Source organism: Mycotypha africana, assembly GCF_025528875.1.
Source record: "Mycotypha africana strain NRRL 2978 chromosome Unknown BDF20scaffold_7, whole genome shotgun sequence".
NCBI classification, from domain to species: Eukaryota; Fungi; Mucoromycota; class Mucoromycetes; order Mucorales; family Mycotyphaceae; genus Mycotypha; species Mycotypha africana.
Window position 1 is genome coordinate 1,355,743 of NW_026515731.1, and position 24,681 is coordinate 1,380,423.

Consider the following 24,681-nt stretch of genomic DNA (forward strand, 5'->3'; position numbering starts at 1 on the left):
CAAAAAAAAAGAGAGATAAAATAAATTATTAGAAAATAAAAAAAAAGGAAAAAAAGAGATAATTTGAGGGGGAATGTAAATTATGCGTGCTTTGTGTGTGCAAAATGATGAATGACTTTTTTTTGTCGTAGATTATCATGTGTACAAAAAAAAAAAAAAATAGGACTAACAGATATCATTACACTATCTTGCTCAAATCATTTGACAAGACATACCTTTATTCATCCTGTAGTTTGCCACAATAGTTTTGGTGTACTGCGGATGATGTAAATGAAGGCAAGGACCCTAAGACAGCTTGGGTACCTACTGTTCGTAGGATGTGAACAACGCCGCCACTTTTTTATTTGCAATTTGAGTAACGGGAAAAGCTGGACCTTGGATTGGACAGAAACAGATGCCTCAATGTTTATCGACCATTGTTTTGAGATAAAGGCACCCTAGCTCACACTCTCGAGGACTTGTTACCTGTCGATCCCTAAAATCAAATGATTTTTTAATTTTAGAGAGAGGTGTTGGATGGGCGCCATCGTTGGTCAAATTTCGTGTGGGACCAATGGGACGTTTCTGCCTTTTTTTTTTTTTTTCGTAATTGATGATGCAAGTATACAACACGGGAAATGATGGCATGCTGTTGAGACGCATTCCTTCATTTGAAATATATTGAATTGAATAGGTTGGAATACACCAGTCAAATGTGTGGTTGAGGAAAACAGCAGGTTGAACTATTTTCTATCTGACGTTGGGTACGTGGGATTCATGTGTAGTGTTATCGTCTATAGCTAAAGGTTTGATTGTCTACCATCCGCTCAGCTGCTCCATAGACTCCACTTTTTTCCAACAATTGAACCCTATGAAAAAGTAGGCTCAAACCCCCTTGAAACTCTACGCTTTTTTTTTTTTTTTTTGCGATAAAGAAAAAAATAAAATAAAGAAAAACGAGGTCAATTAACTGATCGTTTACTTGCATTAATCAAATATGTGTTGTATAATAATAGGAGTTCTAGAAGCCCTGCGTTGTGCCATCTCACTTATATAACTTGTTTGTTCAAAAAAAAGTGTACCTTGTCGTACTAAATATATTGCGGACTTCTTTTTTTCTTTTTTCCAACTCGACACAATAATAAAAATAAAACAAGCAGTAGGAAGCTCTTCTATTCTTTTCATTCATACTCAACATAACAACACCAGTCTCCTTCCTATCCTTTTTTCCATTTTTTTTTTTACTCTATAAATTCAATACCAATCCACTCTACAACATACATACCTTTGTCAAAAAAAGTCAACAGAAAAAAAATAAAAGTCGATACTATGGGAAGTAATTTATCAAAGGCGCTTTCAAAACTGTTTGGCAGTAAGGAAATGCGTATTTTAATGTTGGGTCTCGATGCAGCTGGAAAAACGAGTAAGCAACCTACACATACATGATGTTTCTTTGTTCAACTCGACATTAACCTGTCTCTTTTTTTCTCTCTTTCTCTCTTCCCATAAGCCATTCTTTATAAGCTTAAATTGAATCAGTCTGTTACAACCATTCCAACGGTGGGATTCAACGTCGAATCAGTGACTTATAAAAACGTCAAATTCAACGTTTGGGTAAACATTAGCTACTCGAGAAAAAGCTTTCACGAAATATCTATCTGCATTTGAAAATAGAAAGATCTTGACTCTTTCTCCAATACAATAGGATGTAGGAGGACAGGATAAAATTCGAAATTTGTGGAGACACTATTATACAGGCACGCAGGGACTCATCTTTGTCATTGATTCTCAAGACCGCGATCGCATTGATGAAGCTCGCCAAGAACTACATCGTATTCTGTCAGACCGAGAAATGAAAGAATGTTTATTACTCGTCTTTGCAAATAAACAAGATTTGCCAGGAGCTATGTCACCTCAAGAAGTAACAGAAAAATTAGGCCTGGACAAAATGAAGGAAAGACCGTGGTATGTTTATCCTTCATGTGCAACAACAGGTGAAGGCCTATTCCAAGGCTTGAATTGGTTAAGTCAAAATGTGAAATCAAAGTAAAAAGAAGAAGAAGCAGCAACAGCGTCTCTTTGTTTATTTTGGTAGTTATTTTTCCTTTGACACACACACACACACACACACACACTACAACATAATTAACACATATACACTCTCCTTTTTTTTTTTTTTTTTTTCTTTCTTACTATACTATTCCTATTTCTTGACATGATTCCCTTTAATGATTGCTTATATGTCTTTCTTTTTCTTTTTTTTTTTCTTCTTTACCTCCTTAAAAGCCAATGTAATGGTATTCTAGTTTCTTTTATTTATCATCTTCTCCCAATCATACATATATATGTATATAAAAAAAAAGAAAAAAAAAAAAGAAAAGATTTTCAACCTCTACTTTATAAGAAAAAATTAGAGTACATGATGATGTCGATGACGTTCATAGCTTTCGTAACATAACGAGATGCTCTTGATCCAGTCAGAATCCAGGCATTGTTGGATAGTCCACCTTTTCTTGGGATTGGGTTCAAACATATTGTACAAGCATTCCTTTTCATGATCAAAGCATTTAGAGAGAGGAATCCATTCACGACGCTCTCGCACCGCTGTATACTCTTCGTATTGAGGGTCCTCCGAGCATGCCTTGAAAAATGGTATTTGGCGATAGATCAAACAATGCCATACAACAGCGCAACTCCAGATATCAAACGCTTTTCCGTCATAGAGATAGTGATTCAACTGCTGCTGCTGCTGCTGCTGTTGAGCTATATCATTGCTATTGCCGTTGTCTCCATGATCAACATCACTATCACTGCTACTAGTACTACTACCACTACTACTACTACTACTACTACTACTACTACTACTACTACCATGGGCATTGAGAGAAAAGAGTTCAGGGGGCCAGTAAGGTTCAGACCCGCATCTACCTTGCGCCAGTCTTGTCTCTGCATCAAAACACAACTGCACCACTTCAGCAACCCCAAAATCAGCAATTTTGAGTATACCATTTCTTGTCATCATTAGATTTTCAGGTTTTATATCACGATGCACCACGCCACTCGTATGGATATGTTGTACTCCCAATAATAATTGTTTAAATAAGCAATCAATTTCTGCATCGCTTAAATCAAATTCGTGTAATATAGAGAATACATCACCACCTGCACACTAAAATGAAATAATAACTATCCATGAATGCTTTCCTTTTTTTTCTTTTTTTTTTTTTTTTGATGAAATGATTTTTTAATTTACATATTCCATGACTGTACACCATCGTCCCTTCTTATCTTTGAGTAGATCATAGACTTGCACAATATGTTGATGCACCAAGGTTTTCGAAATACAAAACTCACTCACCATTCGCTTATCATAGCCTTTTTGGCTTTTCTTTCCTTTAGAGTAATAATATCTTTTTTTTAGTGGACGGTACGTCTTGACGGCAATGATATTCGGTTGTGTTGGTGGCTCGTTGGGACTCTTTTTTCTTTCCTTCTCTTGCCTATCTTCATCGCCCTCTCGCGGCTGTCCCTTCACATACAACCTTATTTTAGCCGTGGATCCATGACCAATCACCTTGTCTTTTTTATAATTTGTATATTTATGCTGTAATAAGATCGACGGTTGTGCCCTTTCCCCGCAAGGCGTAGAACATGCAGAAACGGTAGGTGAAGGTGGTGAATAACACAAACTACTTTGTTTCGACGACGCTGATGTGTTGCTGTTGCTGTTGCTGTAGCTTCTGTGGCTAAAAGCATTACTTGGTGAGAGTAAGATACTGGAAGTAAGGGCAGGAGCTGCTTCCTCTTCATTCTCTGTTGCAGGTGATTGCAAGCAAGAGGAGGCCGAAGAAGAACGTAAGGATAGATTGGACCATTTTTTTGTCAATATCCTGAGCGGATGGATGCGATGTCGATGGCCTTCCACCTCACTCGAGTCAGTAGTACATAAAAGTGATGTTGCCGGTGGTAAGAGTAATAGTTGCTCTCGACTGTCATCCTCACTTTCTTTGATCTCCTGTTGACAGTGCTGTTGTTGCTGTTGTAGAGGTGCAGGCGATAGTAAAATCGTAGGTTGTGGCTCTATGTAATCCATTGTAACAGATGCTGAATAAAAGTGAGGAAGCTTTATTCTTGGGTGAAAAGAAAAGGGGAAGGGTTGCCTATAGTTGGTTTATAATCCTTTCTTAAAATAAGGGGAACGAAAAAGAAACCCCAAGCCAAGTTCCCCATAGAAACCTGCCTTTATATAGTTAACGAGAAAGTTGAATAACGTGTGTAGTGTGTGAATGAGTGAGTGTGTGAGTGTGTGTGTGTGTGTCTTGGCTGTCCCTATGTTTTCTTCATAGTCTATATATAACATTCGGCTTCCACTTTTACTTTTTTATATTGCAATCGGAAAATGTTTGCATGCATGTGTCATCCTCTTTCTCTATCTTTTGTTGATTTCTGCAGGTTGATAAGGAACCTCCCCCCCCCAAATCCCATTGTGTAAAAAAAAATAAAGCAGAAAATGCAGAAAACCGAGAATCCAATATAGCTCTCATACTTGAGCATGGCCTGAATTACGTAACCTTTGTTGACCGTCAAAGGGCTCATTTTTTTTATTGATATGGTTTTTATGACAAGTTCCTTCCTTCCGCTGTAACGTATCACACTATCCACCCTTTTTTTTTTTTTTTTTTTTTTTTTTTTTTTACTCCAGGTCAGGCATGCGAAGCACCTTCTTTTCCTCGTTTTTCGCATGTTGAGATACCATCTGCAGTATCTTGGAATGACGCCAACGTTCAGGAATAGGCTTCATGTTCGTAGCCCAGTAAAATATATCCCAGTCTGGTTCATCTAATAATTGGTCATATTCGTCTAAAGCAGCACGGTCAAATTGAGGGAGCCAGACTTTAGCAAAAGTGGACAGTAACAAATCTGTTTCTAGAATGCCTCGTTTTCGGCTTTGATACGTCAGTCTACGGCGTTTTTGTTCAGTCTCTTCGCCAGTTCGGGCAATCGGGGGCAGATTAGGGTAGGAACTATCTATCGCTGCTTCGGCTGAGTGACGAATGGCAAGATGGGGATAGGGATCGCCATCGTCTCGGTTGCTGTTATTATGAGATGACGAGGACGAGGACGCATTCCTCTTTTGTAGCTGGCTTCTTGAAGTGTAAATAGAGCGCGTCCAATGTTGACAGGGGACCCACTGTACTCTTCGGAATGGACAGGGTCGCCACATTTTTTTATAGAGCTGCTTTTAAGTGAAAGTGGATTTGAGTATGACTAACCATCACTTGGTACGCAAAAGAAACTGAGATTAAATTTTAAAAAGACAGCTGTGTCATCATGGGTGCTTGATCCGATAGGAATGCCATTCATCTTTACCTGGCTTTTGTTTATTTCCTTCCTTCCTTCTTTCTTCCATACACGCATTTCACCTCCTTAGTCAAAACAAAACCATGGACTCTATTCCTGTCATTGATTTCTCAGAAATACGCACGAACCCTGAGGCCGTTGCTCAACATGTATTTGAAGCCTGTAAATCGATCGGGTTCTTCTATGTCATCCATCATGACATACCTGCAGAAGATATCAACAAAACCTTTGCATTGGCAAAGGAGTTCTTTGACCTGCCACGAGAAGAAAAGCAGCGCTATGCTATTGATAAAGAAAATCATGGATATAGTGCGGTCTATAGTGAAAAGTAAGCGCTTGTATGGAACAACAGATAACGTAAGAGTGTCGTAGCTAAGTTTTTTTTTTTTTTGTTTTTTTTTTTTTTTTTTTTTTTGTTTTGTCCGTAGATTGGATCCTGAGCATCAACGACAAGGAGACCATAAAGAGTAAGCTCTTGAAGGATGACACACATAGGCACACATTTCCTTTCAATGGAACTGACACATCTGTATTATTATCCTTCTCCTCTTGCACAGAGGCTTCAACTTTAGAATGTTTGACAACGACAAAGCTTTCGCTCCCTTACCTAAAGTCTTTGAAGAGGAGGAGCCCTTCATCAATGCTTTTACTCGAGTAAGAAAAAGAATTCTCTTGACATAGAGAAAGAATGAAACAGCATGGGATTGTTGACACACATACCCTAGAAATGTCATTCTGTAGCGATTCAAATCCTTGAAACATTTGCTATCGCGCTTAAAATACCAGAGGCTCAAGGCGGTCGTGATTTCTTTAAACAGTACCATACCTATGAACATTCCGGTGAAATCCTTCGACTTTTGAAATATCCCAAGTGTGCCAACAAAAATGAGCAACCCCCACCCATAGCGGAGGAGGAAGAACCTGTTCGAGCAGGCGCTCATTCCGATTATGGCTCCATCACCTTATTGTTCCAAAAAGACGTGCCTGGATTGGAAGTTCAAGCCAGCCGCGAAAAATGGATCTCCGCTCCCTTGATAGACAACGCCATCATTGTGAACGTAGGCGATCAAATGGAACTGTGGACACACGGGCTCTTTAAATCCACCAAGCACCGTGTTACTTTCTTACCACAGCACAAGTATATCGATCGCTATTCCATTCCCTTCTTTATGCATCCAGTCGACCATGCTCCTTTATCCCCTGTGCCTTCGCCTTTTGTGGATACCACTTTGGACAAAGCAGCTGCGAATGAAAAGACAGGTGAAGTCTTGACAGCAGGCCAGCATTTACGTAATCGACTCGATGCAACCTATACTTACTCGGACAATAAAGAGAATAGCCCTACTACTGCTTGAAAAAATAGCACTGCAGAAAAAAAAAAAAAGGTATCTTTATTTCAAGTAATATCAAATAAGTCAATCGTAATATAACAAATAAAATCGGTACAAATGCAAATGAAAAAGAGATTGTAAGCTGTGAAAAAAAAAGAGATGAAATGCTTACTAAAAAGCATACACTCTATGATGAAATGCAAAAGAATGGAAAAAGATGAATTTTTGGAGTGTTGGCATAGAAAGGATAACAAGTAGTGCTTTTAGCAAAAAAGAAAAAGTTGGAAATTTACAAAAAAAAGTAGTACAGATGATGGAAAAGAGATGACATAAAAAGATAGAGTGAGAGACAAAAATGCATATGTAAATAAGTGTTGTATATGAATAGCAGCAGTCGTAGTAATAACAGTTGATATAGATTCGTATCAATGGTTATGCTGTAGACATCAGATGATAGAATGCAATGGTACAGTGTAATGGTTGTTGAGATAATGTAGAGATGTGTAAAGAATGCTTGTTGACATAGTTAGTTGTATTTATGGAAATACTGATAAGCTGTAGAGGGCTCGTGCTCTTCTTCGAGAATCACGGGAGGCGTACTTAATGGCAAGTCCTGGAAAACAGATTGTAAATCTTCAAGTTCTCTTTCCCAACGACATTTGAATTTGATAGCATGTGTTGTGTCACCCAAGAAGTCCATCACATGAAAATATTTGTCATTGCATGATTTCAATGCATTTCCTGCAGTGACTCGATCGTCTTTGTAATAAACGGATCCCTGTGTTTCTATAGCACAATCTAACTATGATTACCCCAATAGAAACGTCAGTCAATGGGAGGATATTCGTAAAACGAAAAAAAAAACCAACTTAAAGAGTGTTGCATTATTACCTCTGCTTTGGCATTCAAGTATAAATGTTTGAGTTCTATAGAGTACTGTTCCAGCAAGTGGTCCAGACATATTTCGCGTGGTTTAGTGCCTGCAGTCTTGTTGTTGCTACTGAGCAAAGAGGACAAAGAGGTAGTGATGGATGAAACGATGAATTTATTGAGTTTGCTAAGATGACTGTGTTGTTCTTTTTCATGGGTGCCGCTGCTAATCTGTGTATCGCTGCTAATATGGCTAGATGTAGTGGAAGAGGACAGTGAGGGGAATAATGTAGAGGATAGGGAAGAAAATGATGTGGATCGTTGTTGTCGTGGCTGATGCTGCCGAGAAGAACGTCGACGCCGGCCGAAGGGTATCATCGTACTAGCACTTTTACTATTGTTCGTAAGCGGGGGACTGAACCAACAGCATCCGCTGGATGCATTCACAGTGGATCCATCTTGCACTGCCGCCTGCATCTCGCTGCGTTTTTCGGTGAAATGGATGGCAGATGGTTGCTGTTGCTGATCCACTACAGGGATCAATTCGGAAGAGGCAAATCTGACCCTTCGAGGTTGTATTTGAGTGGCTGCTGATGCCGCCATTAGAGTGACGGTATCGTCACTAGGATGAGTTCGTGTTCTGATGATAGTGTCCATGTTGGTATCTGCTGTTGCCATTCGATAAGCAGTGTTAAGATGGATGATGAAAAACAGTGAAAGAAAGAAAGAAAGAAAGAAAGAGAGAGAAAAAGGCTTTGATCAAATGAACACTCAGATGAACATACACATAGACGTATTATCTCTAGTATTTATATTTTTTCAAAACGTGGTCAATTGTATAACTATGGTTACGGAACGCCACAATAGATTCACAAAAATTAAAAAAAGCGGGTTTTTTGTGGTCAATGCTTTTTTGGAAGTTTCCCCAGAATCCTCCTTTATTATTAATAGGTCAAGAGCTAATGGGGGGAGGGGTGAGGGCGAGTCTCTTTGATTACTTACAAAAATGCGCCATTGTTTTCAGCAAGGAGAACCCGCGCTCGTCAATAAATCGCGCAGCAAGAATAAACTTTTGATTTGTTGGGTTGTGGCAAAACTAATTTACTTTAAGCTTTATACAAATAAAAAAAAAGAAAACCAAAAGATTAGTCTTGATGCATGCATGCATGCAGATACACACATAGACGATTTGATTTCAAGGTGCACAGGCAAAATTGAAATCAATCCATCTTTTTTTAGCGTGGATTGAAACAGGGATCGGGTTTTGACGATAACGTGCAGCAGTAAGTTAGGGAAGATTGTCATTGTCATATGGCACCATTCTAGTACTACTATCAAACAATAGTCAACAAGTACTATTCTGACAGCCAAAAAAAAAAAAACCCTCCTATTTTCCTGCATGGTTCCACTTTTCCAAGCCTTGATAAGCACATCTTTGTAGAGTTATACAAGTGACCACGGGCGGTGATTTCTCTACTTAAAAAGGGCAAAATCAAGTAAAAAAAGATGTGTTTATCCTCATTTTTATGCACTGCCTTGGTACCTCACCACAGGCAGCACAGAAATGCTTCTTTTTAATTTTCAATGACAAAAGCCTATTTTTACTGACTCGACTGGATTCAGCATATCATTGGTTCATTAAACACTAGTAAATAACGAGTACTCCAATCTAAGGTGAGTTAAGTATTACTAATGACACTAAAGTTCTTTTTTTTCAGATTGAGTTAAACTAAGCAAAAAATAAAAAATCTGGTTGAGGTTAGAGTTGGAAAACATGCAGGACGTCTCCACCTGACATAAAATGATAACCAGTAATTTAATGATCTATGCCTCAACTGCAATCAAATCTGCTCTGCCGGACTTTTCCCCGAAAACAGCAAGTTCGACCTCAGGGGCGAAAAAAATGAGAGCGATTTTCGAGGGACCCCAATTTTTTTTCTTCTCCGTGGATCGCTCTTTTGTAGGTGTGTTTTGTGTGTGCGTTTCTGTGTGCTGTGGGGGTGTCTGTGGTGCAATTACTATCGACTTGTAGGATAATCTAGAGTTTTTCCCCTTCTCTTTGCATCCATCCATTAGTTCTGTAAGTAACTTTATCCGTATCCATCCCATCCACAGTTATATACATTGCAGAGGAGTGTGCGTTGCCATGTACAATCTATGACATTTCTCTAAAGTATGCTCAACCACAAAAACGATTTTGTAAAATGCAGCTTCATCCGACATGGTCATCATTCGGCATGACAAAACGACTTCATCGACAACCTCAGCTGATCGATGCATTCAACTATAAATCTCAAATGCACCTTTTTATTGTATTTGAAATATTAATTCATCAAAACTTGGAGAGTCAATCGAACGGTAGGACAGCATTTCTTCATTGACTTCATGACAGCAAACCCTTTTTTTTTTAATTTGCAACCAAAAAAACCCACATTAATTTAAAAGCAAAGCGAGGGTCACAGTGCTTCAAAGAGTCACCTTTTCTATTCAACGCAACTCCCTATGCGATATATATAATTGTGGTTGGACATTTTAACAATCTTTAATTAGATTGTATTTCTGACATTTGACCTTTTTACTCTATATGCTACAGTAATAACAATGGTCACTCCTGCCGTCAAGCATACTATTGTCAAGAAGCGCACTGCTCATTTCAAGCGTCACCAATCCAACCGCTTCATGCGTGTCGGTGTATGTATTTCATTCATAGGATTGATTTTATATGTTGAAAAAGAAGAAAGACACGTTATTAATCATAACCGTTTGTGTTGGGGGGGCATATATAGGAATCATGGAGAAAGCCCAAGGGTATTGATTGTAACATGCGTAGACGTTTCAAGGGTCAAGCTCCTATGCCCAAGATCGGTTACGGTTCCAACAAAAAGACCCGTCACCTTTTGCCCAACGGTTTCCGCAAGTTCACCATCTCCAATGTCCGTGAACTCAACCTTTTGTTGATGCACAACCGTACTTATGCTGCTGAAATTGCTCACAACGTTTCTTCCAAGAAGCGTGTTGCTATCCTTGAACGTGCTGCTCAATTAGACGTTAAGGTGATCAACGCTGGTGCTCGTCTCAGATCTCAAGAATAAATTAGATAACATCTTTTTTTTTTTTTTGAGCAAAAAGAAGAAAGGAAGCTATAGTATTCGTATGATGATAAAATAACATTAAAAAAAGTGTAATCCAGAAAATTCATCAAAAGAGGGATAGAAGAGTGTAACCATTGTATCGTTCTACAAAAAAAAACGAGATGTCATCATGTGACTTTTGACATGACATGACAGGTTTCTTATTTGCTTCTTCCTTCCTTTGTTATATGAGTTGTATTTGTGTTTATTACAATTGGTTGGTATAATGGAACGGGGGAGTTAGATGAGGGGAGAAAATAAAAAATCAAAAAAAAGGACAGCAGATAGTTAAGAATAATGTAAGCTAAGGAGGCATTGTGTGTGTTTGTGCGTGTGCGATGAATGTATAAGTGAGAGAGTGAGTGAATGTGTATATATATGCGTGTTTTCGTATACGTGGTAAGGAGAGGTATGAATCTCCTTTTTTTTCAGACGAACACGCGGGTAAAATAGGCTGCAGTGGGTATTTTAAGCTGTCGTGTTACCATTTCTTGATGGTGGATTCGATGTTGTCGTTGATGTTACAGTCATAGGGTCATGAACTGCTTCCAAATATTAATTTTTGACAATAAACAATGCTGCATTAGAATGAAGTTTTCACAAACAAGTACTTGGTTATTGTTACGTTACCTTGTTTCTGTTGCTGATGGTGATGATGAGAAAGATGATGAAGAGCTGCTGCTGCTGCTGCTGTTGCTGTTGTTGTTGTTATATTTGTATGTGTAGGAGGGATAAGGCTGTAAGAAGCAGAAGGGAAATGGGCAGGAGGAGTATTTGCATTTTGGCTTGTCATTTCTTCTTCTGCTTCTTCATGTTCTTCGATGGTATTGACTGGTAGTGGAGATGATGGTTCTTGGGCGTTTGATTGTTTAAACATTTCCAATACCTACAACACACATCATCCGTTTGGTAAGAATTGAATTATACATTTCTTTTTTTTTCTTTTTTTCATGTATGCAAATAAGAAAAAACAACCCTACCTCATCCGCTTCTATCGATACACTCGCACTTAAATCAGCATAGGTTCGACATAAAGGGCAATTGAACCCAGGATAGTTTCTTAACAATGGGTAGCAACATTTAAAGTGAAACGTATGAGAACAAGGAGCGACAAAGAGGGCTTGAAAAGGTGCTATTGCATATAAACAGATACAGCATTCATCTATCATCTCTTTTACCAAGACATCCTCGTCTTGTTGCTCGTGGGGCGCCATGGATAAAGCCAGGTTTCTTAACGAGCGAAACGTCTTTAAACCGAAATTTTTCTTTAACGGAAGATGTTGTTGTGGGCTCTCTTTATAGATTTCCACTCGCATCTTGATACAGCGAAATATCTCTTCTACTCCACCTTGATAATCAACGCCTAGTTGTACAATATCGCCATGATGTAATAAACAAAGCCGAGACTCTTGGTTGGGGGGACTGAGCCGCATACGGTTAACAAAGGTGCCAGAAGACGATTTGGCGTCTTTGATATAGACTTGATTCTCCTCTTCATCCCAAACAAGTTCAGCATGGACTCGACTCACGACATTACTTTTGAAAGTGATATGGTCCGTAAGATGTTGATTGGCTTCGTTCTGTCGGCCAATTTTGATGCAACCTTGAGTAGCCGCTGATAGCGTTCTTTCAATGATATTGAAAATGACGGTGCGTGAAGGCGAAGAAGGATGTGGATGAGAATGATGGCTATTGGACTGTCGAAAGTCTGTTTCAAGATGAGGTACAATACGTAAGAAAAGCATTTTTTAATGTGTATAAGTTAGAAAGGAAAAAAAAAAAAAGAAGGAAGAAAAGGTCAAAGCAAAGAGATATAAATAGTTACCACGTTTTTTCTTCTGGACAAAGAAAAAAATATCACCTTGTTCGCTCAGGCGTTACGTACTATCACCCTCCTTAATTTCTGAGCTTTTTTTTCATTTTTCTTTTCTTTTTCGGGTTACTTGTTATCTATGTCATACCAGCAACTCTTTAGCGGTCTAATTTTTCTATTTTGAGTGTACGTGGGGATAGCTGTGGATGGTGGTGCGTGGGTGTGGGTACGAGAGGGTACGTGGGCGGGTGCGTTTGTTCGTGGCAAATCAGAAGAAAAATTTCAGGTCATGCTTAATCGCCTTCATTTCCATAAACGGTAGTTATCTGGGCACTAAATGGAAAGGGCAGCATAAATTGCTCAAAGATGGTAATAGGGCGCAAATTTCTGCTTTTTCTGCCTTCCTATTTAATCCACCTTTCTTTTTTTTTACTTTTTTTTTTTTTTATTTATTTTATTCAAACTCTTTGGAAGAATGGAAGGCCACGATATGTCCATGATGCACGACCACGCTATGCATAACCACGCTATGCCAGGTCATGATATGCCAGGACATGATATGCCAATGGGTCCACAATGTAGCATGAATGTAAATAGAATAACAATTTTATTGCAGTGGAGAATGACCCAGCCAATTTAATCTATCATAACATTAAACATGGATTATTAATGCAAACAATATCTATCTATATATATATACAATAACATTAGATGCTGTTTAATTGGCAAGTGGAGGATACCTGTGTTGTGTTTCGTTGGTGGCATATTTCCGGTCCTTGGACCATGTTCTGGTCGTGTCTCATCATTTTCCTGATTGGCGCTGCTTATGAATGGATGCGTGCTTATTCTGTTTCTCTCGATAACAAATGGAAAGAAGAAGCAGCCTATCTTGCACAAAAGAACTGCTGTCAAAATAACGGAGAAGAAGATGATGAGGTGACCGCTGGAAGAGAACAACGGTCTTTGGTTCACGCCTATGAGGAGCACAAGAGGTAAAATAGTCTTTATAAGTTCGATTCCAAGGAAGTGCTACTAACAGTTGTTATCCACAGACTCTCCAACAAAAAGGAAATCATTCGATCCACTATCTATGCTTCCTTGGTCGGTGTCAGTTTCTGGCTCATGTTGGTGTTTATGACTTATAATGGCTATTTAATGCTCGCTACTGTCCTTGGAGCTGGCTTTGGTCATTTTGTCTTTGGTAATGGCAAATTATCAGCCAGCCGTTCCATTCAATGTCATTAGAAGAATACATGTTTTTTATGGCTATCATAGCCAACGAACACCCCCGCCCCTTTTTTTTTACCATTGCTTGAATAAAGAAAAAAAAAAAAAGTATAGCTATTGCTTTTATTTATCAATACTCTATCCCTTTAATCACTGTTTTCTTGATTTTCAACTTGGCGACGCTGTCTAACACGCGACCCAATGCTCGAACCAGATGTATCATCCTTTAAATATTCTGCTTTCATCTTCGCAAGCACCGCCTCATCGTCGTCTTCTTCTTCTTCTTTCTCTTCGTCCACACTACTACTATCTATATCCTTCTCCTTTGCGCTCACATCCTTAGCATCTTTCTTTGATGGTGACTCTGTATCCACAGCGGCAGCGGCAGCAGCAGCAGCAGCCATTTGGCTAGACATTTGTTGTTGTTTCGATTTACGTGATGGGTTGAACTGTTTACAAACCGGACAGATATATTCTAGTATGGAGGTTCATGTTAGCTTTATAATCATCTTTATCTTACGCACACGCACTTTTAAAAACTTTTTTTTTCTTTTCTCTTAACGTACGAATTGTATCATGCTCTTCCTTAAAGACCAAGCCATTGTGAGAATAGCAATGACTACAGATCAAAGCATATTTGGACTCTGGACCAATATCACCCACTAATGCATCGACAATCTTGTCATACCAATGCACTTCTTGCTGTTGTTGTTGAGAATGAAGTTGTTGTTGTTGTTGTTGTTGTTGTGGATAAGGAGGAGAGGGAGGTAAGGTAAGAGGGGTATTGACTGATTGTGATGGTATATTTCTATTGATCGTATTAGCGTTCGGCGCATGGTGAGGTAGATGAGGATGACGAAGATGATGTTTATGTGGAAATGGTTGCTGTTTGCCCATATTGGCTGGCAAAGACACTGGTTTTTGTTTGTTCTGTTGTAATTCTAGTGCTTCCAACTCCTTCTTCTTCTTGGCAATACTTTCATCGTATTTTTCTATCAACGACTGTGTGGTATAATAGCTCGTCTTTTTCTTTAAATCTTCCAGTTTATCCTTTTGTTCTTTACGTAATGTGGCCAGCTTCAATTCCTCTTTCTTTGTTCTTTGATCGTACCACCAAACAATGAGCTTTCTAACGTGATAAATGCTGTCATGTCATGTTATCAGTAATCTGAACGGGGGGCATACCCGGTGTTCTGTTTATCATTGGTTACTTTACCCAATAGGCAGTAGAATGGCTGGTATCCCTCCATAGATGATGTCTCTTTGTGTTATTTCATTCAAAAACAAATAAAACAAATAAAGCACACACAAAATCCAAATCACAATCGAATAAATAACCCACAAGAAGCTCGCCTTTCTTTGCTTGATTTTGATTTCACTTAAACGTGTTTCCACCTTTCTGATATCTGTATCTAATTTGGATAAGACTTGTTCAAAGTCTGCTGAAGAGTCTCTCTACGAGAAAAAAAAAAGGGTGATAAATAAACTTTTTTTTTTTTTTTCCTTTCATTTTCTAAAGGCTCTACCCATCCCTCTCATCCTCTCGCCCGCATTTATTTATCAGTCTCTCATCCTTACCTTTTCTCTTGAATAAATTGCACCCATTGTGGTCTTTTCTCGTAACGTATCACTTTAAATAATCAAATAAATGAATAAATAAGAAATGAAAAGAAGAAAAAAAAAAAAAAATTAAAAGGAGAGCTCCCATTTTAGCCCGAATCTAGAAAAGGGACAACAGAAGTTTAGAAAATTTATTGAAAAAAAAAATAACCAATGAAAAACGCAGGGTCTGGGTTTCTTGTCCCATGAGATCATTATGAAAAACGTGGATTTTTATTACTGCCCACGGCATCGAAAGAGAATCATCCTCATTGGATAATTCTATTACGTAACATTGACTTTCAATAGAAAACGACTATGTATTGTTTATTCCATCTATTAAAAGGAGCTGTGTTTATGTAAAGGATCGGAAGGGGCGAAAGAGGATGAGAGAAAGAAAAAGAGAGAAATTAATAAGAACTTTCACGTCTGGTGGCTGGGTAAGGCTGAGAAGATGGTGTGGATGAAGATGCTGAAGAAGGGGAAGGTGGTGGAGGAGGCATTCCGGGCATACCAGGACGAGGTGGAGGAGGTCCATTTTGATAAAAGTTGGGTGGAGGAGGCATTCCATTGAACATACCCGGTGGTGGAGGTCTTTGTTGTTGTTGTTGTTGTTGTTGTCCGCCACCAGGTGCTGGTGAGGAGGAAGAAGGTGATGCAGATGATCCTGGTGGCGGCGGTAGTGAAGATCCAGACATAGGCGATGCACCTGGTGGAGGAGGAGGACCTGGCTGGGCTCCTGGAGGTGGGGGAGGCATCATACCGGGTGGAGGAGGTCTAAATCCTGGAGGTGGAGGTCTGAAACCTGGAGGTGGAGGCCCTCCATGAGGAGGAAAAGGAGGATGAAACCCAGGTCTGCCCATCATATGAGGTGGAGGTGGTCTACCACCAAAAGCATTGGGTGGTGGGTCTATAAGCCAAAAAAAAATGAAGAAAAATGGTATGTTTTAGTTTCTCTCTCTCTCTTTCTGTTTAACATCGTTCATCCGTTCGTTATTGCATGTTGTTTTGTTTTGCTGCACGTCCTTCCTTCTGTTCCTATTTCATCCTACATTCCCAGTTCTTCATCAAGAATACACTTACATGGTCCTCCGAAAGGCTGTGTAGCAGGAAATCCAGCATATTGTTGAGGCAGAACTAATGATCAAATAAGTAGAATAACAATTAATATACCATTCAGCCTAAAGAATAAGGACGCTTGTCTTGGTCTATCTCGTGCAGTTTACCTGCATTCGCTTTTTCATATGCTTTTGTAATTTCATCAATGATACCCTGTGCTTTATCGTGACTTATTTCTGTTTGCAAAATAGACAAAGACACGTATCATCAGATATGGTTAAGGATCGTCTTTCAGCAATAGACTTTTTAAACTTCTTACCAGCATAATAGTTTCGAACATTTAGAATGTGATTCTTTCCTGCATTATGAGCTTTTCTAACCGAAGCTATTAATAAACAAGAATATTAGCGAAAAGTTGTAACAGTTGATAGTCCAGCAACTTCAATATTAAGAAATCCCAAAAAAGAGTCAAAATGAGGATCGATGCTTACGGCTGTCATGGGTTAAAAAAATGTCACAATATTCTAAAAATGTGAAAAGAGAAAAGATGGTGAGCATCCCTTGCTTTTTATGTTTACGTCAACGATACGGTATATTGTTTGCCAAATATCAGTCATGCTGCTTTACCACAGTAATATTTCGGCATAGTCTACAATGGTCAAAATAATGAATATTGGGAATAAAGAGAGAGAAGGGGGAAAATGGTTGCTTGTCACGCTTTGCTTTTTTTTTCTTTTCTCTTTTCGTTCCTTTCTCAGCTTTGATATTTTCTGGTTTTGAAAATTTTTTGCACTACCTAAAAACCAACAAATGAACAAATGACAAAAGCAGACAGCATGTCAAAAAGTCGTTTCTTTCTCTCTTTTGTAATATTTCGAATTAAATTGTATTATGCGTACCATTGATTACAGTGATAAAGTCCCTGGATTATATCTAATAGAAGATGCTGTATCTCTAGAAGAAGAGACTTATTTACTGGACGAGACGAATAAACGAGAATGGTCTGGGCTTGGTATAGGGTAAAGGATAACTCTGGATTGTAAGGAGACATACGAAAAGATGAACCATAACCCACGCACAATTTGCAGATAAAGAAGACTAACGCTGTTCAATGGTCTACAAACTCTCAATAGACCTACACCTGAATTGAAAAGACGCACGCAACAATATGGCCATCTGTTTAGTTATCGATATAGGTACAAAAAAGAAAAAAGGGCAAAAATAAAAGTGCACCCACGCTGGACGTAGCTCTGTGGACTCATTTCTGCGCGCGTCTATATCTTGTGTTATTTTGCGATCAATAGAAAGGTGATAGAAGAGTATGGCCCGTTACCTGATTTCAGCGAATTCTTTGTCCAACGTATCATGGAGAACGGTTGGATGCCACACAAGCCGAATCATTTACTGATTAATGAATATAATCTAGGTCAAGGCATTATGCCTCACGTAGGTAAATATTAAAATACACACATTTATAAATGGAGGTATTCCATGATGGTTGACATTTTCGTATTTTTTCTGAATTAGATGCACCTGCTTTGTTCGGATCCAATATCTTATCATTATCTCTCTTATCAGATTGCATCATGAAATTTACATCTATGGAAAACGAAAGCATATTCTTTGATGTCATTCTACGTAAGTCAACTGCTGTACCTATTCTCTTCATATCGAAGCACTGAGAAAAGCTAAGAACGGATCCATGTTCTTCTTTCAATGTAGCACGTAGATCACTGGCTATTATGACAGGCGATGCGAGATATAAATTCAAGCATGGAATTTCAAAAGATGTTGTAGAGACGACTGCTGATACTGGTATAACCATACACAGGGATAAACGTATATCATTTACGTTCAGAGAAATTATTGCATGGGAAGCACCACCTTGTTCATCCGCTACAACCACCACAACACCAGAAACAACCATTCAATCCACACCTGATGATAAAGCTGCATCTTCATCGAGTTAGTTTGGCTGCTCGCACTAACACCAATAAGGGACAGAATGCATAAATATCCCATTAAAAAATTGTTACTTCGAAATAAAAGGCATCTTCACCTGCGAAACAAAGAAATCCTGATACAAAATCTCGATACACTTTGATCGGACCAAGAAATCAAGCTTTATTCATTAGTTTTTGTTCTTTCTTGGATTTATGATTACTTTACATAAAACTGTTTTAAAAATCTGCAAAAAATGGTATGAATTCTGTTGCAATACTCTCTTTCGAAAGATATGCAACAACGAAAAACAAATGACACTAGCGTATGTCTATGACTATGTATCTCTTTAGCACCAGATCGAAACAAAACTATTGTTTTGAATAACAGTTATTCAAAGCACTGCCAAAGCAATCTACGCATGATGAGAATACTTTATGCGGCAGGACTAAGTGGCCTCACTCCATCATTTATTTGCTTATTCAGAGATGATTTACTCATCAATACTGAAGAAATATCCAAATAAATGGTTTCTTAGAGAGATGAAAGGAATCAAACAATAAATGGATTACCGACGAAATGAAAAAAAAAAAAAAGTGTTGAAGTTAAGAAAAATGGGCCATGATGATTTGAGAGATACATTAAAATGAAAATAAACGTTTATGAGGGAGAGAAAATGGTAAATGGTTTAAAAAAAAAAAGAAAATAGAAAAAAAGATAAATAAATTACACTATAAAAACAGTAGAATTCTCTTTGCTTTAGATCTCAGGATCTAAAGGAAGACGTTCCCAATGTCTTTGTTTAATAAGAGCTTCCTTAAAGGGCTTTTCAAGATCGTCGACCTTTTCAGCGACCACAACACCATCCTTCTCAGCGAAACCCGATTTAAGTTCAGGAAGTTCAATATCAGCATATTGGAGAAGCTTAGCACCTTCTGCAGAGGCGGCAATAGGCTTAGCATGACGGAAAGTTTCAGCCACGAACATTCTGGGTTCATCGAAGGGGAAGAAAGAGTTACGAGAGGTCATGATGTCAAGAGAGTTACCACCAGGAACATAGACAGCATCCCATTGGACAGAGTGAGTGCCTCTGTAAGTAGTAGTGATTTTAAGACCGTCTTGCTCGCCCATGTTGAGACCGATGTAAGCAGGATAAGCACCTTCCTTCTTGAGGAATTCGTACATGGCCTTGGCTTCCTCAATATTCGTACCAGGGGCAACGAGAATGGCAACAGTACGCGTTTTGATGTTCTGGTCCTTGGGGTAGTTGGCGATGGAGAGGCCGACAGACGTCTTGTTATCATTTTCAACTTCTTTTTCAGGGAGAGGAACACCAATACCATAAGCAACGCGACGAGCCAGTTCGTTATCGATGAGATTGAGCTGCTTCACCATTCTCTTACGGACATCGAACGAGGTAGAGGCACCAATTTCGAAACGAGCACCGTCCACCAACTGTTGCTTTTCGTGTGCGGTCAAAGAGTTCCAGTAGAGGCGAGGTTGAGAATAGAAATCAAAGAACTTGGCAGAACGACCACGGACCTTGGTAACGTTGTTGATCTTTTCAGGGTATTCAATGTAACCGCCCTTGTCGCCATCGACGACCGAAGGAGTGTTACCTTGAAGACGGTTGGGGAAGTAAGCGACTTCGCCCTTGTGAATGTTCATTTGCATGTAACCGTCACGCTGGTTGTTGTGGACAGTGCCCAACGGACGATTGATAGGCAATTGCATGTAGTTAGGACCGCTCATACGGTTCAATTGGGTATCGAGGTAAGAGAAAAGACGACCTTGGAGAAGAGGATCGTTGGTGAAACCAACACCACGGACAGCGTGGCCAGGATGGAAAGTGACTTGCTCGACCTCAGCAAAGTAGTTATCAGGGTTACGATTAAGAGTAATCTTACCAAGAGGTTGGAAAGGCACCAAGGATTCAGGAACGAACTTAGTAGGGTCAAGGAGAGAGAAATCAAACTTGTCAAAGTCTTCTTCTTCAATGATCTGGACACCGAACTCCCATTCAGGGTAGTCGCCGTTATCGATGGAAGTATAGATATCGGTACGATGGTGATCAATGTTCTTACCGGCGAGCTTTTGAGCTTCATCCCAAAGCAAATTGGAGAGACCTTGCTTGGGTTTCCAGATGAATTTACAATAACGAGATTTGCCTTCTTCAGTAATCAAACGGTAGGTGTGAACGCCAAAACCTTCAATTTGACGGATGGAGTTGGGGATACCACGACCAGAAAGAGCCCATAAAACAGTGTTCAAGGATTCAGGGAACTCTGCAAAGAAATCATAAGCAGTTTCGTGAGCAGTACCAGCTTGAGGAACTTCAGTATTAGGATGCGGCTTAGCAGCATGGATAAGATCAGGGAACTTGATGGCATCGTGCACAAAGAAAGGAGCAACGTTGTTACCAACAATATCAAAGTTGCCTTCATCAGTATAGAAACGGATAGCGAAACCGTGGACGTCACGAACGGTATCGGGAGAACCACGAGAACCAAGGACAGTGGAGATACGAACGAACATTGGTGTCTTCTTGCCCTTACCTCTTAAGAAGCTTGCAGCAGTGATGTTGGAGTAATCACCATAGGATTCAAAGTAGCCGTGCAAACCAACACCTCTAGCGTGAACAGCACGTTCAGGAATTCTTTCGTGATCTAGCATCAAAGGAAGGCACGATCAATAGACATTCGGTATATTAGTATAAAATAGCTCGATTTCTAACGGTGAGCGTGTTTATTTACCAAAGTGCATGATCTTTTCACGCATCATGAAATCTTCCATAAGGGCAGGACCATCTAAGCCGGCTTTCAAACTGTCAGAGTTGTTGATCTTGACACCGAATTGGGTCATTTCTTGAAAGCCAGCATCACTGACAGAGTAATTTTCAAGTTGAGCGCTCTTGGAGTCGGCATCAACGTCGACCTTATCGGATTTAGCAGCAACTAATTGGGCAGCCAAAAAGAGACTGATGAAAGGCTTGAGAATAGCTGCCTTCATCGTAAATTAATGTACCTAAAGCTGAAGAATGAAAGGGAAAGAAGGTTAGGGATTAAAAATTGGCTTGTCTTTATATAGGATTTCGATGTGAATCAAATTTTGAACAATCGACCTTCCGAAAGACCAAAAAAAAACCAAAAAAAAAAGAAACCCCACCTGTACTCGCGTTTCTGGAACTATAATGGTTAGTTGAATAACAGGGTCAGAAAGGTTACTATCATTTGTTTAAGCGCGCTTATTCCATCCTCGGCGTGAACACACAGAAAACACCCCATTTTAAGATGCTATATATGGAAATATGATTCTTGCTGAGGCTTTCAAATGCTGCCTTTGACCGGATGTATATACAGAAATACATTGAACCATTGCCAACTTCTAACTTCATCTTTATGAAGAATGATGTATTTTCTCAAGGTCTTTCCTTAGAAGAGACATACTAGACAGACTACTGGGTTCAGGTCCAAGTGCAACGTTACAGGAAATAAATAAAGTTCGCTTGCTTTTTCTGCAGTTACAACAGTTCAGGTTCAAACCAATCAGTTGTGCTTAATAATACAGTTGCGAATGATGTATACTGGCTTCTCAAAAAGACTATAAAGTGCTGATGCACGCACGCTCTCCTGTTTCTTACAGTCGAATTGAGAATTTTTCAATTCCCTCACGTGCTTACAAAACATAATACAGCACAATGATAGGATGAGGTTTGCGGGCATCATCATTCGAGTTTCTTATGCATTGTCGCCTTTTTTTTTTCTCGTCAGTCAGACAAATAAGGTCAAACCAACCCAGAAATGAAAAGGTGCATATAGTAGTTCATCTCAATAGACCTCACGGGGTGGTTTCTCTCGCTAAGAAAGACAAATATAAAACCTGAGAAACTGTATCACACTGCACTGTACCTGTACAAGCAGATCTTTTTCCCGTTTTACAAAGATTTGAGAGTTCAAAAGATTCAGGGTAATCTTTTCAAAAAATGGCATGGTCAACCTATACCCTTTATTTTTTTTATTTTGTTTTTTTGGGCGGGCCAAAAACAAACTTTTATTTGACTGAAAGACAATACAAATGTGTCAAGAAAGACGTAATCTCGTTAGGGAATGCAGTAGCAGTTCTAAACTAGATTGATGTCTTCTTTCCTTTTTGTATTTGAACAAGGCGGTTGCAGTAATGTATCTACAGTGCACGTCTATTTACATCATGATGCTCAGTCTAAAAAACATTGTTGAATGAAGGTTTTCGCGTATTTTAAAATAGCCTTAGGCTTACACAAATACATTTGTCATCCTGGCTCTTTCCTTAATTGTTAAACCAAAAAAAAGCGTAAAAAAATGAAACAACCTTCCCTATTGTTCCTTCAGGATAACCGAACTTAACGAGGATCCCAAAACTCAATGACAATCAGTTCTATTCAAACCGTCAATAAGTTGAACATTTAAACTCAGAAAATCCTATTGTCTCCCTATTCCTTGGAATATACTTTCAAGTATACTGTAAAAGCCTGTTGTGACATACAAACAGCATGTTTCTTGGATGATTTCTGCTGATGTTTCGTAAGAGAAAATCCTTTTCTGGGGATGTGGACGCTAAGTGACTGATTCACTAAGATCAATGATCTTTTAAATAGAAACAAGTTTAAACACAACACCTACTCCTTTCATTGTTACTTTGAACTATGCAAGTTTTGAAGGGAGGATTATCAAGTCTGTGAATGAGACATTCTCACTGCTTGCCAAGAGTTTCAAAAATAGTCCCGTCATATTCAAGAATAACTCGTTTGTATGGTGTCATGGTAGACACGATCTACCATTTATTGACAGTATGCTCAAATTCAAGTAGTAGGTCAATGAGTACGCATGTGGTCGAATCAGAAATCGCGATTAAACTTTCTGATCTTAAAATATGCAGCAGCAGTTTTTTTTCTGTCAGTTTATCCGTTTTGAGGAAGGCTTTTCCAGCTTCTTTGATCATGATCATGCAATCACTCATTAGTGTACACCAAAACAAACTTTATATTGTCTTTATTCTCTAGAAGATTCTTACTGCGTGTTGTTGATCAAGATGCTTGTCATGTTTTACTGTGTGCAAAAGGACGCATCATGTAAGTTTAATTTGTTACAAGATTATCGGGGCGGAGTTCCTGTCTTTTTAAGAAACCAGGAAAAACAGAAAAAAAAAACAACTCATGAATGACTTCATCTGCACACTTTCGTCCCCGCTGATGGCTAAATTGAAGACCGTCCAAAACAAGAGTAGTATTTACAAGAACTTGTGAAAGTCCTGAAAACGCGAAAGGATCATTGTAAGACTACTGTAAGGTTAATGATTACTTGGGTCTTTATGTAAAAGCTTTTCAGGTACGAGCTATAGAATGTGTCATGTTTTTAATGCAAAAATACAAAAAGACAATGGTTAAATACACGCGTGCGACTTTTTAACCTTGAAATACACCATATGGTATTTGACATTTGGAAGACGTTTCATTTCTAAGTGACCAATATATGTAGAAAGAAGCAGTCAACACGCACGCGCTAGCTTTTTGTTGAAATGATCAACAAGCTGTTGAAACGCATTTTGAACTCATCAGAAAAATCTTTGAATCGTTATTGCACCTCGAACGGTTTTTTTTTTTTTTTTTTTTTTTTTCTTTTACTTTTTTGAGATACGAATAACTTTCTTCTCATCAATAGCATTATTTTGACTTTCTTATCAATGAAACCTTTTGAGTGCAATGCCTATCAAAATCAATGTCTTCCCTCTGGTCCTTTTGAATACTAAAGAAACACGGGGAACAGATGTGCATATGTGTTTCTGTATGTTATCGTCTCCTATTGTAAGATTGGAGGTTTCAGAAAATCACGCAAGAAATTGAACGCCTACGATTTATCGTTCTATCCAAGAAAGGTAATGTTGGGTTTCTGTTTAACACTATATCCATCATTCTCGTAATGGAACAATAAAAGTCAATGCCAGCTCTATTGTTCGGTAGAAGTCTTTCCGTCCTCTGTAGCACGCAATCATCACTGTCAGCTGCGTGTTTGAGTCAAGTACGGCAGCTCCAAGATCGTAAGACTTGCTTTACTTGTGCTGCCGTTAATCTTGTAAGTTACAATCCTGGTAACAGAGTGGTTTGTCTTTTATTCATATTGCTACTGAATATTGCAAGAACCTTAATTTCCCATATATACTAAAAACATACAGAGCCTCGATGTTAGCATCGATTAAGGTATGAAACCATACGGCCACAATAGCCGACGGTTTATCAGCTTTAGGCTTCTATTCTAAGGCTCTTTAAATGTTTATGCGCGTTGTTCCTTATTGGTCTGATAAAATATGTTTTATTTCCGCCTCTTTGTTGTACTCT

General features: G+C 38.9%; 14 protein-coding genes across 14 annotated transcripts; 6 read left to right on the forward strand and 8 right to left on the reverse strand.

Moving 5' to 3' along the window:
- Positions 1-1,110: 1,110 nt before the first annotated feature.
- BDF20DRAFT_879291 (ADP-ribosylation factor family-domain-containing protein) lies at positions 1,111-2,144 on the forward strand. Its single transcript, XM_053081555.1, has 3 exons — positions 1,111-1,402; positions 1,490-1,593; positions 1,685-2,144. Exons 1-3 carry the CDS (start codon positions 1,309-1,311, stop codon positions 2,027-2,029), a joined length of 543 nt encoding a protein of 180 aa, XP_052935027.1. The 5' UTR covers positions 1,111-1,308; the 3' UTR covers positions 2,030-2,144.
- A 121-nt stretch (positions 2,145-2,265) lies between these two features.
- On the reverse strand, positions 2,266-4,372 carry BDF20DRAFT_614936 (kinase-like domain-containing protein). Its single transcript, XM_053075877.1, has 2 exons — positions 3,233-4,372; positions 2,266-3,148 (listed from the first exon to the last, which is right to left on the reverse strand). Exons 1-2 carry the CDS (start codon positions 4,070-4,072, stop codon positions 2,390-2,392), a joined length of 1,599 nt encoding a protein of 532 aa, XP_052935028.1. The 5' UTR covers positions 4,073-4,372; the 3' UTR covers positions 2,266-2,389.
- Positions 4,373-4,672: 300 nt separating this feature from the next.
- Positions 4,673-5,065, reverse strand: BDF20DRAFT_806017 (Flavinator of succinate dehydrogenase-domain-containing protein; the record flags this gene model as incomplete). The annotated part of the gene is made up of 1 exon (XM_053076513.1): positions 4,673-5,065. A coding segment is annotated over one exon (393 nt), but the record flags the coding sequence as incomplete, so codon positions are not given.
- Positions 5,066-5,313: 248 nt separating this feature from the next.
- BDF20DRAFT_614679 (uncharacterized protein) lies at positions 5,314-6,762 on the forward strand. The gene is made up of 4 exons (XM_053075875.1): positions 5,314-5,668; positions 5,769-5,807; positions 5,898-5,994; positions 6,066-6,762. Exons 1-4 carry the CDS (start codon positions 5,424-5,426, stop codon positions 6,693-6,695), a joined length of 1,011 nt encoding a protein of 336 aa, XP_052935030.1. The 5' UTR covers positions 5,314-5,423; the 3' UTR covers positions 6,696-6,762.
- A 435-nt stretch (positions 6,763-7,197) lies between these two features.
- On the reverse strand, positions 7,198-7,919 carry BDF20DRAFT_823004 (uncharacterized protein; the record flags this gene model as incomplete). Its single annotated transcript, XM_053077759.1, has 2 exons — positions 7,198-7,473; positions 7,563-7,919. The coding sequence occupies 2 exons, from the start codon at positions 7,917-7,919 to the stop codon at positions 7,198-7,200; spliced, it is 633 nt and encodes a 210-aa protein (XP_052935031.1).
- Positions 7,920-10,142: 2,223 nt separating this feature from the next.
- Positions 10,143-10,633, forward strand: BDF20DRAFT_822713 (50S ribosomal protein L32; the record flags this gene model as incomplete). Its single annotated transcript, XM_053077729.1, has 2 exons — positions 10,143-10,232; positions 10,328-10,633. The coding sequence occupies 2 exons, from the start codon at positions 10,143-10,145 to the stop codon at positions 10,631-10,633; spliced, it is 396 nt and encodes a 131-aa protein (XP_052935032.1).
- Positions 10,634-11,302: 669 nt separating this feature from the next.
- On the reverse strand, positions 11,303-12,454 carry BDF20DRAFT_879301 (uncharacterized protein). Its single transcript, XM_053081556.1, has one exon. It carries the CDS (start codon positions 12,415-12,417, stop codon positions 11,542-11,544), a length of 876 nt encoding a protein of 291 aa, XP_052935033.1. The 5' UTR covers positions 12,418-12,454; the 3' UTR covers positions 11,303-11,541.
- A 463-nt stretch (positions 12,455-12,917) lies between these two features.
- On the forward strand, positions 12,918-13,855 carry BDF20DRAFT_879305 (Ctr copper transporter family-domain-containing protein). The gene is made up of 3 exons (XM_053081557.1): positions 12,918-13,074; positions 13,197-13,477; positions 13,538-13,855. Exons 1-3 carry the CDS (start codon positions 12,961-12,963, stop codon positions 13,728-13,730), a joined length of 588 nt encoding a protein of 195 aa, XP_052935034.1. The 5' UTR covers positions 12,918-12,960; the 3' UTR covers positions 13,731-13,855.
- Positions 13,575-15,378, reverse strand: BDF20DRAFT_614749 (uncharacterized protein). Its single transcript, XM_053075876.1, has 4 exons — positions 15,291-15,378; positions 14,929-15,167; positions 14,279-14,841; positions 13,575-14,187 (listed from the first exon to the last, which is right to left on the reverse strand). Exons 1-4 carry the CDS (start codon positions 15,315-15,317, stop codon positions 13,859-13,861), a joined length of 1,158 nt encoding a protein of 385 aa, XP_052935035.1. The 5' UTR covers positions 15,318-15,378; the 3' UTR covers positions 13,575-13,858.
- Positions 15,379-15,656: 278 nt separating this feature from the next.
- On the reverse strand, positions 15,657-16,268 carry BDF20DRAFT_615039 (uncharacterized protein). The gene has a single exon (XM_053075879.1). The coding sequence runs from the start codon at positions 16,175-16,177 to the stop codon at positions 15,722-15,724; it is 456 nt and encodes a 151-aa protein (XP_052935036.1). The 5' UTR covers positions 16,178-16,268; the 3' UTR covers positions 15,657-15,721.
- On the reverse strand, positions 16,269-17,078 carry BDF20DRAFT_615038 (U1 zinc finger-domain-containing protein). Its single transcript, XM_053075878.1, has 5 exons — positions 16,998-17,078; positions 16,862-16,894; positions 16,690-16,755; positions 16,538-16,606; positions 16,269-16,448 (listed from the first exon to the last, which is right to left on the reverse strand). The coding sequence occupies exons 1-5, from the start codon at positions 17,014-17,016 to the stop codon at positions 16,360-16,362; spliced, it is 276 nt and encodes a 91-aa protein (XP_052935037.1). The 5' UTR covers positions 17,017-17,078; the 3' UTR covers positions 16,269-16,359.
- A 100-nt stretch (positions 17,079-17,178) lies between these two features.
- Positions 17,179-18,482, forward strand: BDF20DRAFT_879316 (uncharacterized protein). Its single transcript, XM_053081558.1, has 5 exons — positions 17,179-17,389; positions 17,504-17,566; positions 17,675-17,820; positions 17,898-18,008; positions 18,093-18,482. The coding sequence occupies exons 1-5, from the start codon at positions 17,262-17,264 to the stop codon at positions 18,338-18,340; spliced, it is 696 nt and encodes a 231-aa protein (XP_052935038.1). The 5' UTR covers positions 17,179-17,261; the 3' UTR covers positions 18,341-18,482.
- A 588-nt stretch (positions 18,483-19,070) lies between these two features.
- On the reverse strand, positions 19,071-21,320 carry BDF20DRAFT_822823 (catalase-like domain-containing protein; the record flags this gene model as incomplete). The annotated part of the gene is made up of 2 exons (XM_053077744.1): positions 19,071-20,977; positions 21,065-21,320. The coding sequence occupies 2 exons, from the start codon at positions 21,318-21,320 to the stop codon at positions 19,071-19,073; spliced, it is 2,163 nt and encodes a 720-aa protein (XP_052935039.1).
- Positions 21,321-21,658: 338 nt separating this feature from the next.
- On the forward strand, positions 21,659-24,542 carry BDF20DRAFT_836948 (uncharacterized protein; the record flags this gene model as incomplete). Its single annotated transcript, XM_053078999.1, has 7 exons — positions 21,659-21,734; positions 22,146-22,277; positions 22,945-23,136; positions 23,310-23,418; positions 24,098-24,221; positions 24,281-24,418; positions 24,519-24,542. The coding sequence occupies 7 exons, from the start codon at positions 21,659-21,661 to the stop codon at positions 24,540-24,542; spliced, it is 795 nt and encodes a 264-aa protein (XP_052935040.1).
- Positions 24,543-24,681: the final 139 nt, after the last annotated feature.

Coding starts and splice junctions, on each gene's coding strand:
- BDF20DRAFT_879316 (XM_053081558.1), top strand. CDS start 17,262: ATGCGTACCATTGATTACAGTGATAAAGTCCCTGGATTATATCTAATA. Junction 17,390..17,503: donor TGGTCTGGGCTTGGTATAGG/GTAAAGGATAAC, acceptor AACTCTCAATAG/ACCTACACCTGAATTGAAAA. Junction 17,821..17,897: donor AGGCATTATGCCTCACGTAG/GTAAATATTAAA, acceptor TTTCTGAATTAG/ATGCACCTGCTTTGTTCGGA.
- BDF20DRAFT_614936 (XM_053075877.1), bottom strand. CDS start 4,072: ATGGATTACATAGAGCCACAACCTACGATTTTACTATCGCCTGCACCT. Junction 3,149..3,232: donor GGTGTACAGTCATGGAATAT/GTAAATTAAAAA, acceptor ATTTCATTTTAG/TGTGCAGGTGGTGATGTATT.
- BDF20DRAFT_615039 (XM_053075879.1), bottom strand. CDS start 16,177: ATGATGGGCAGACCTGGGTTTCATCCTCCTTTTCCTCCTCATGGAGGG.
- BDF20DRAFT_879301 (XM_053081556.1), bottom strand. CDS start 12,417: ATGCTTTTCTTACGTATTGTACCTCATCTTGAAACAGACTTTCGACAG.
- BDF20DRAFT_879291 (XM_053081555.1), top strand. CDS start 1,309: ATGGGAAGTAATTTATCAAAGGCGCTTTCAAAACTGTTTGGCAGTAAG. Junction 1,403..1,489: donor CGATGCAGCTGGAAAAACGA/GTAAGCAACCTA, acceptor TCTTCCCATAAG/CCATTCTTTATAAGCTTAAA. Junction 1,594..1,684: donor ACGTCAAATTCAACGTTTGG/GTAAACATTAGC, acceptor CCAATACAATAG/GATGTAGGAGGACAGGATAA.
- BDF20DRAFT_615038 (XM_053075878.1), bottom strand. Junction 16,756..16,861: donor TTTTTTAACCCATGACAGCC/GTAAGCATCGAT, acceptor GTTTATTAATAG/CTTCGGTTAGAAAAGCTCAT. Junction 16,607..16,689: donor TGTTCGAAACTATTATGCTG/GTAAGAAGTTTA, acceptor TTTTGCAAACAG/AAATAAGTCACGATAAAGCA.
- BDF20DRAFT_879305 (XM_053081557.1), top strand. CDS start 12,961: ATGGAAGGCCACGATATGTCCATGATGCACGACCACGCTATGCATAAC. Junction 13,075..13,196: donor GTCCACAATGTAGCATGAAT/GTAAATAGAATA, acceptor CAATAACATTAG/ATGCTGTTTAATTGGCAAGT. Junction 13,478..13,537: donor GCCTATGAGGAGCACAAGAG/GTAAAATAGTCT, acceptor TGTTATCCACAG/ACTCTCCAACAAAAAGGAAA.
- BDF20DRAFT_614749 (XM_053075876.1), bottom strand. CDS start 15,317: ATGGGTGCAATTTATTCAAGAGAAAAG. Junction 15,168..15,290: donor CAATTTATTCAAGAGAAAAG/GTAAGGATGAGA, acceptor TTTTTCTCGTAG/AGAGACTCTTCAGCAGACTT. Junction 14,188..14,278: donor GGAAGAGCATGATACAATTC/GTACGTTAAGAG, acceptor CCTCCATACTAG/AATATATCTGTCCGGTTTGT.
- BDF20DRAFT_614679 (XM_053075875.1), top strand. CDS start 5,424: ATGGACTCTATTCCTGTCATTGATTTCTCAGAAATACGCACGAACCCT. Junction 5,669..5,768: donor AGTGCGGTCTATAGTGAAAA/GTAAGCGCTTGT, acceptor TTTTGTCCGTAG/ATTGGATCCTGAGCATCAAC. Junction 5,808..5,897: donor CGACAAGGAGACCATAAAGA/GTAAGCTCTTGA, acceptor CCTCTTGCACAG/AGGCTTCAACTTTAGAATGT.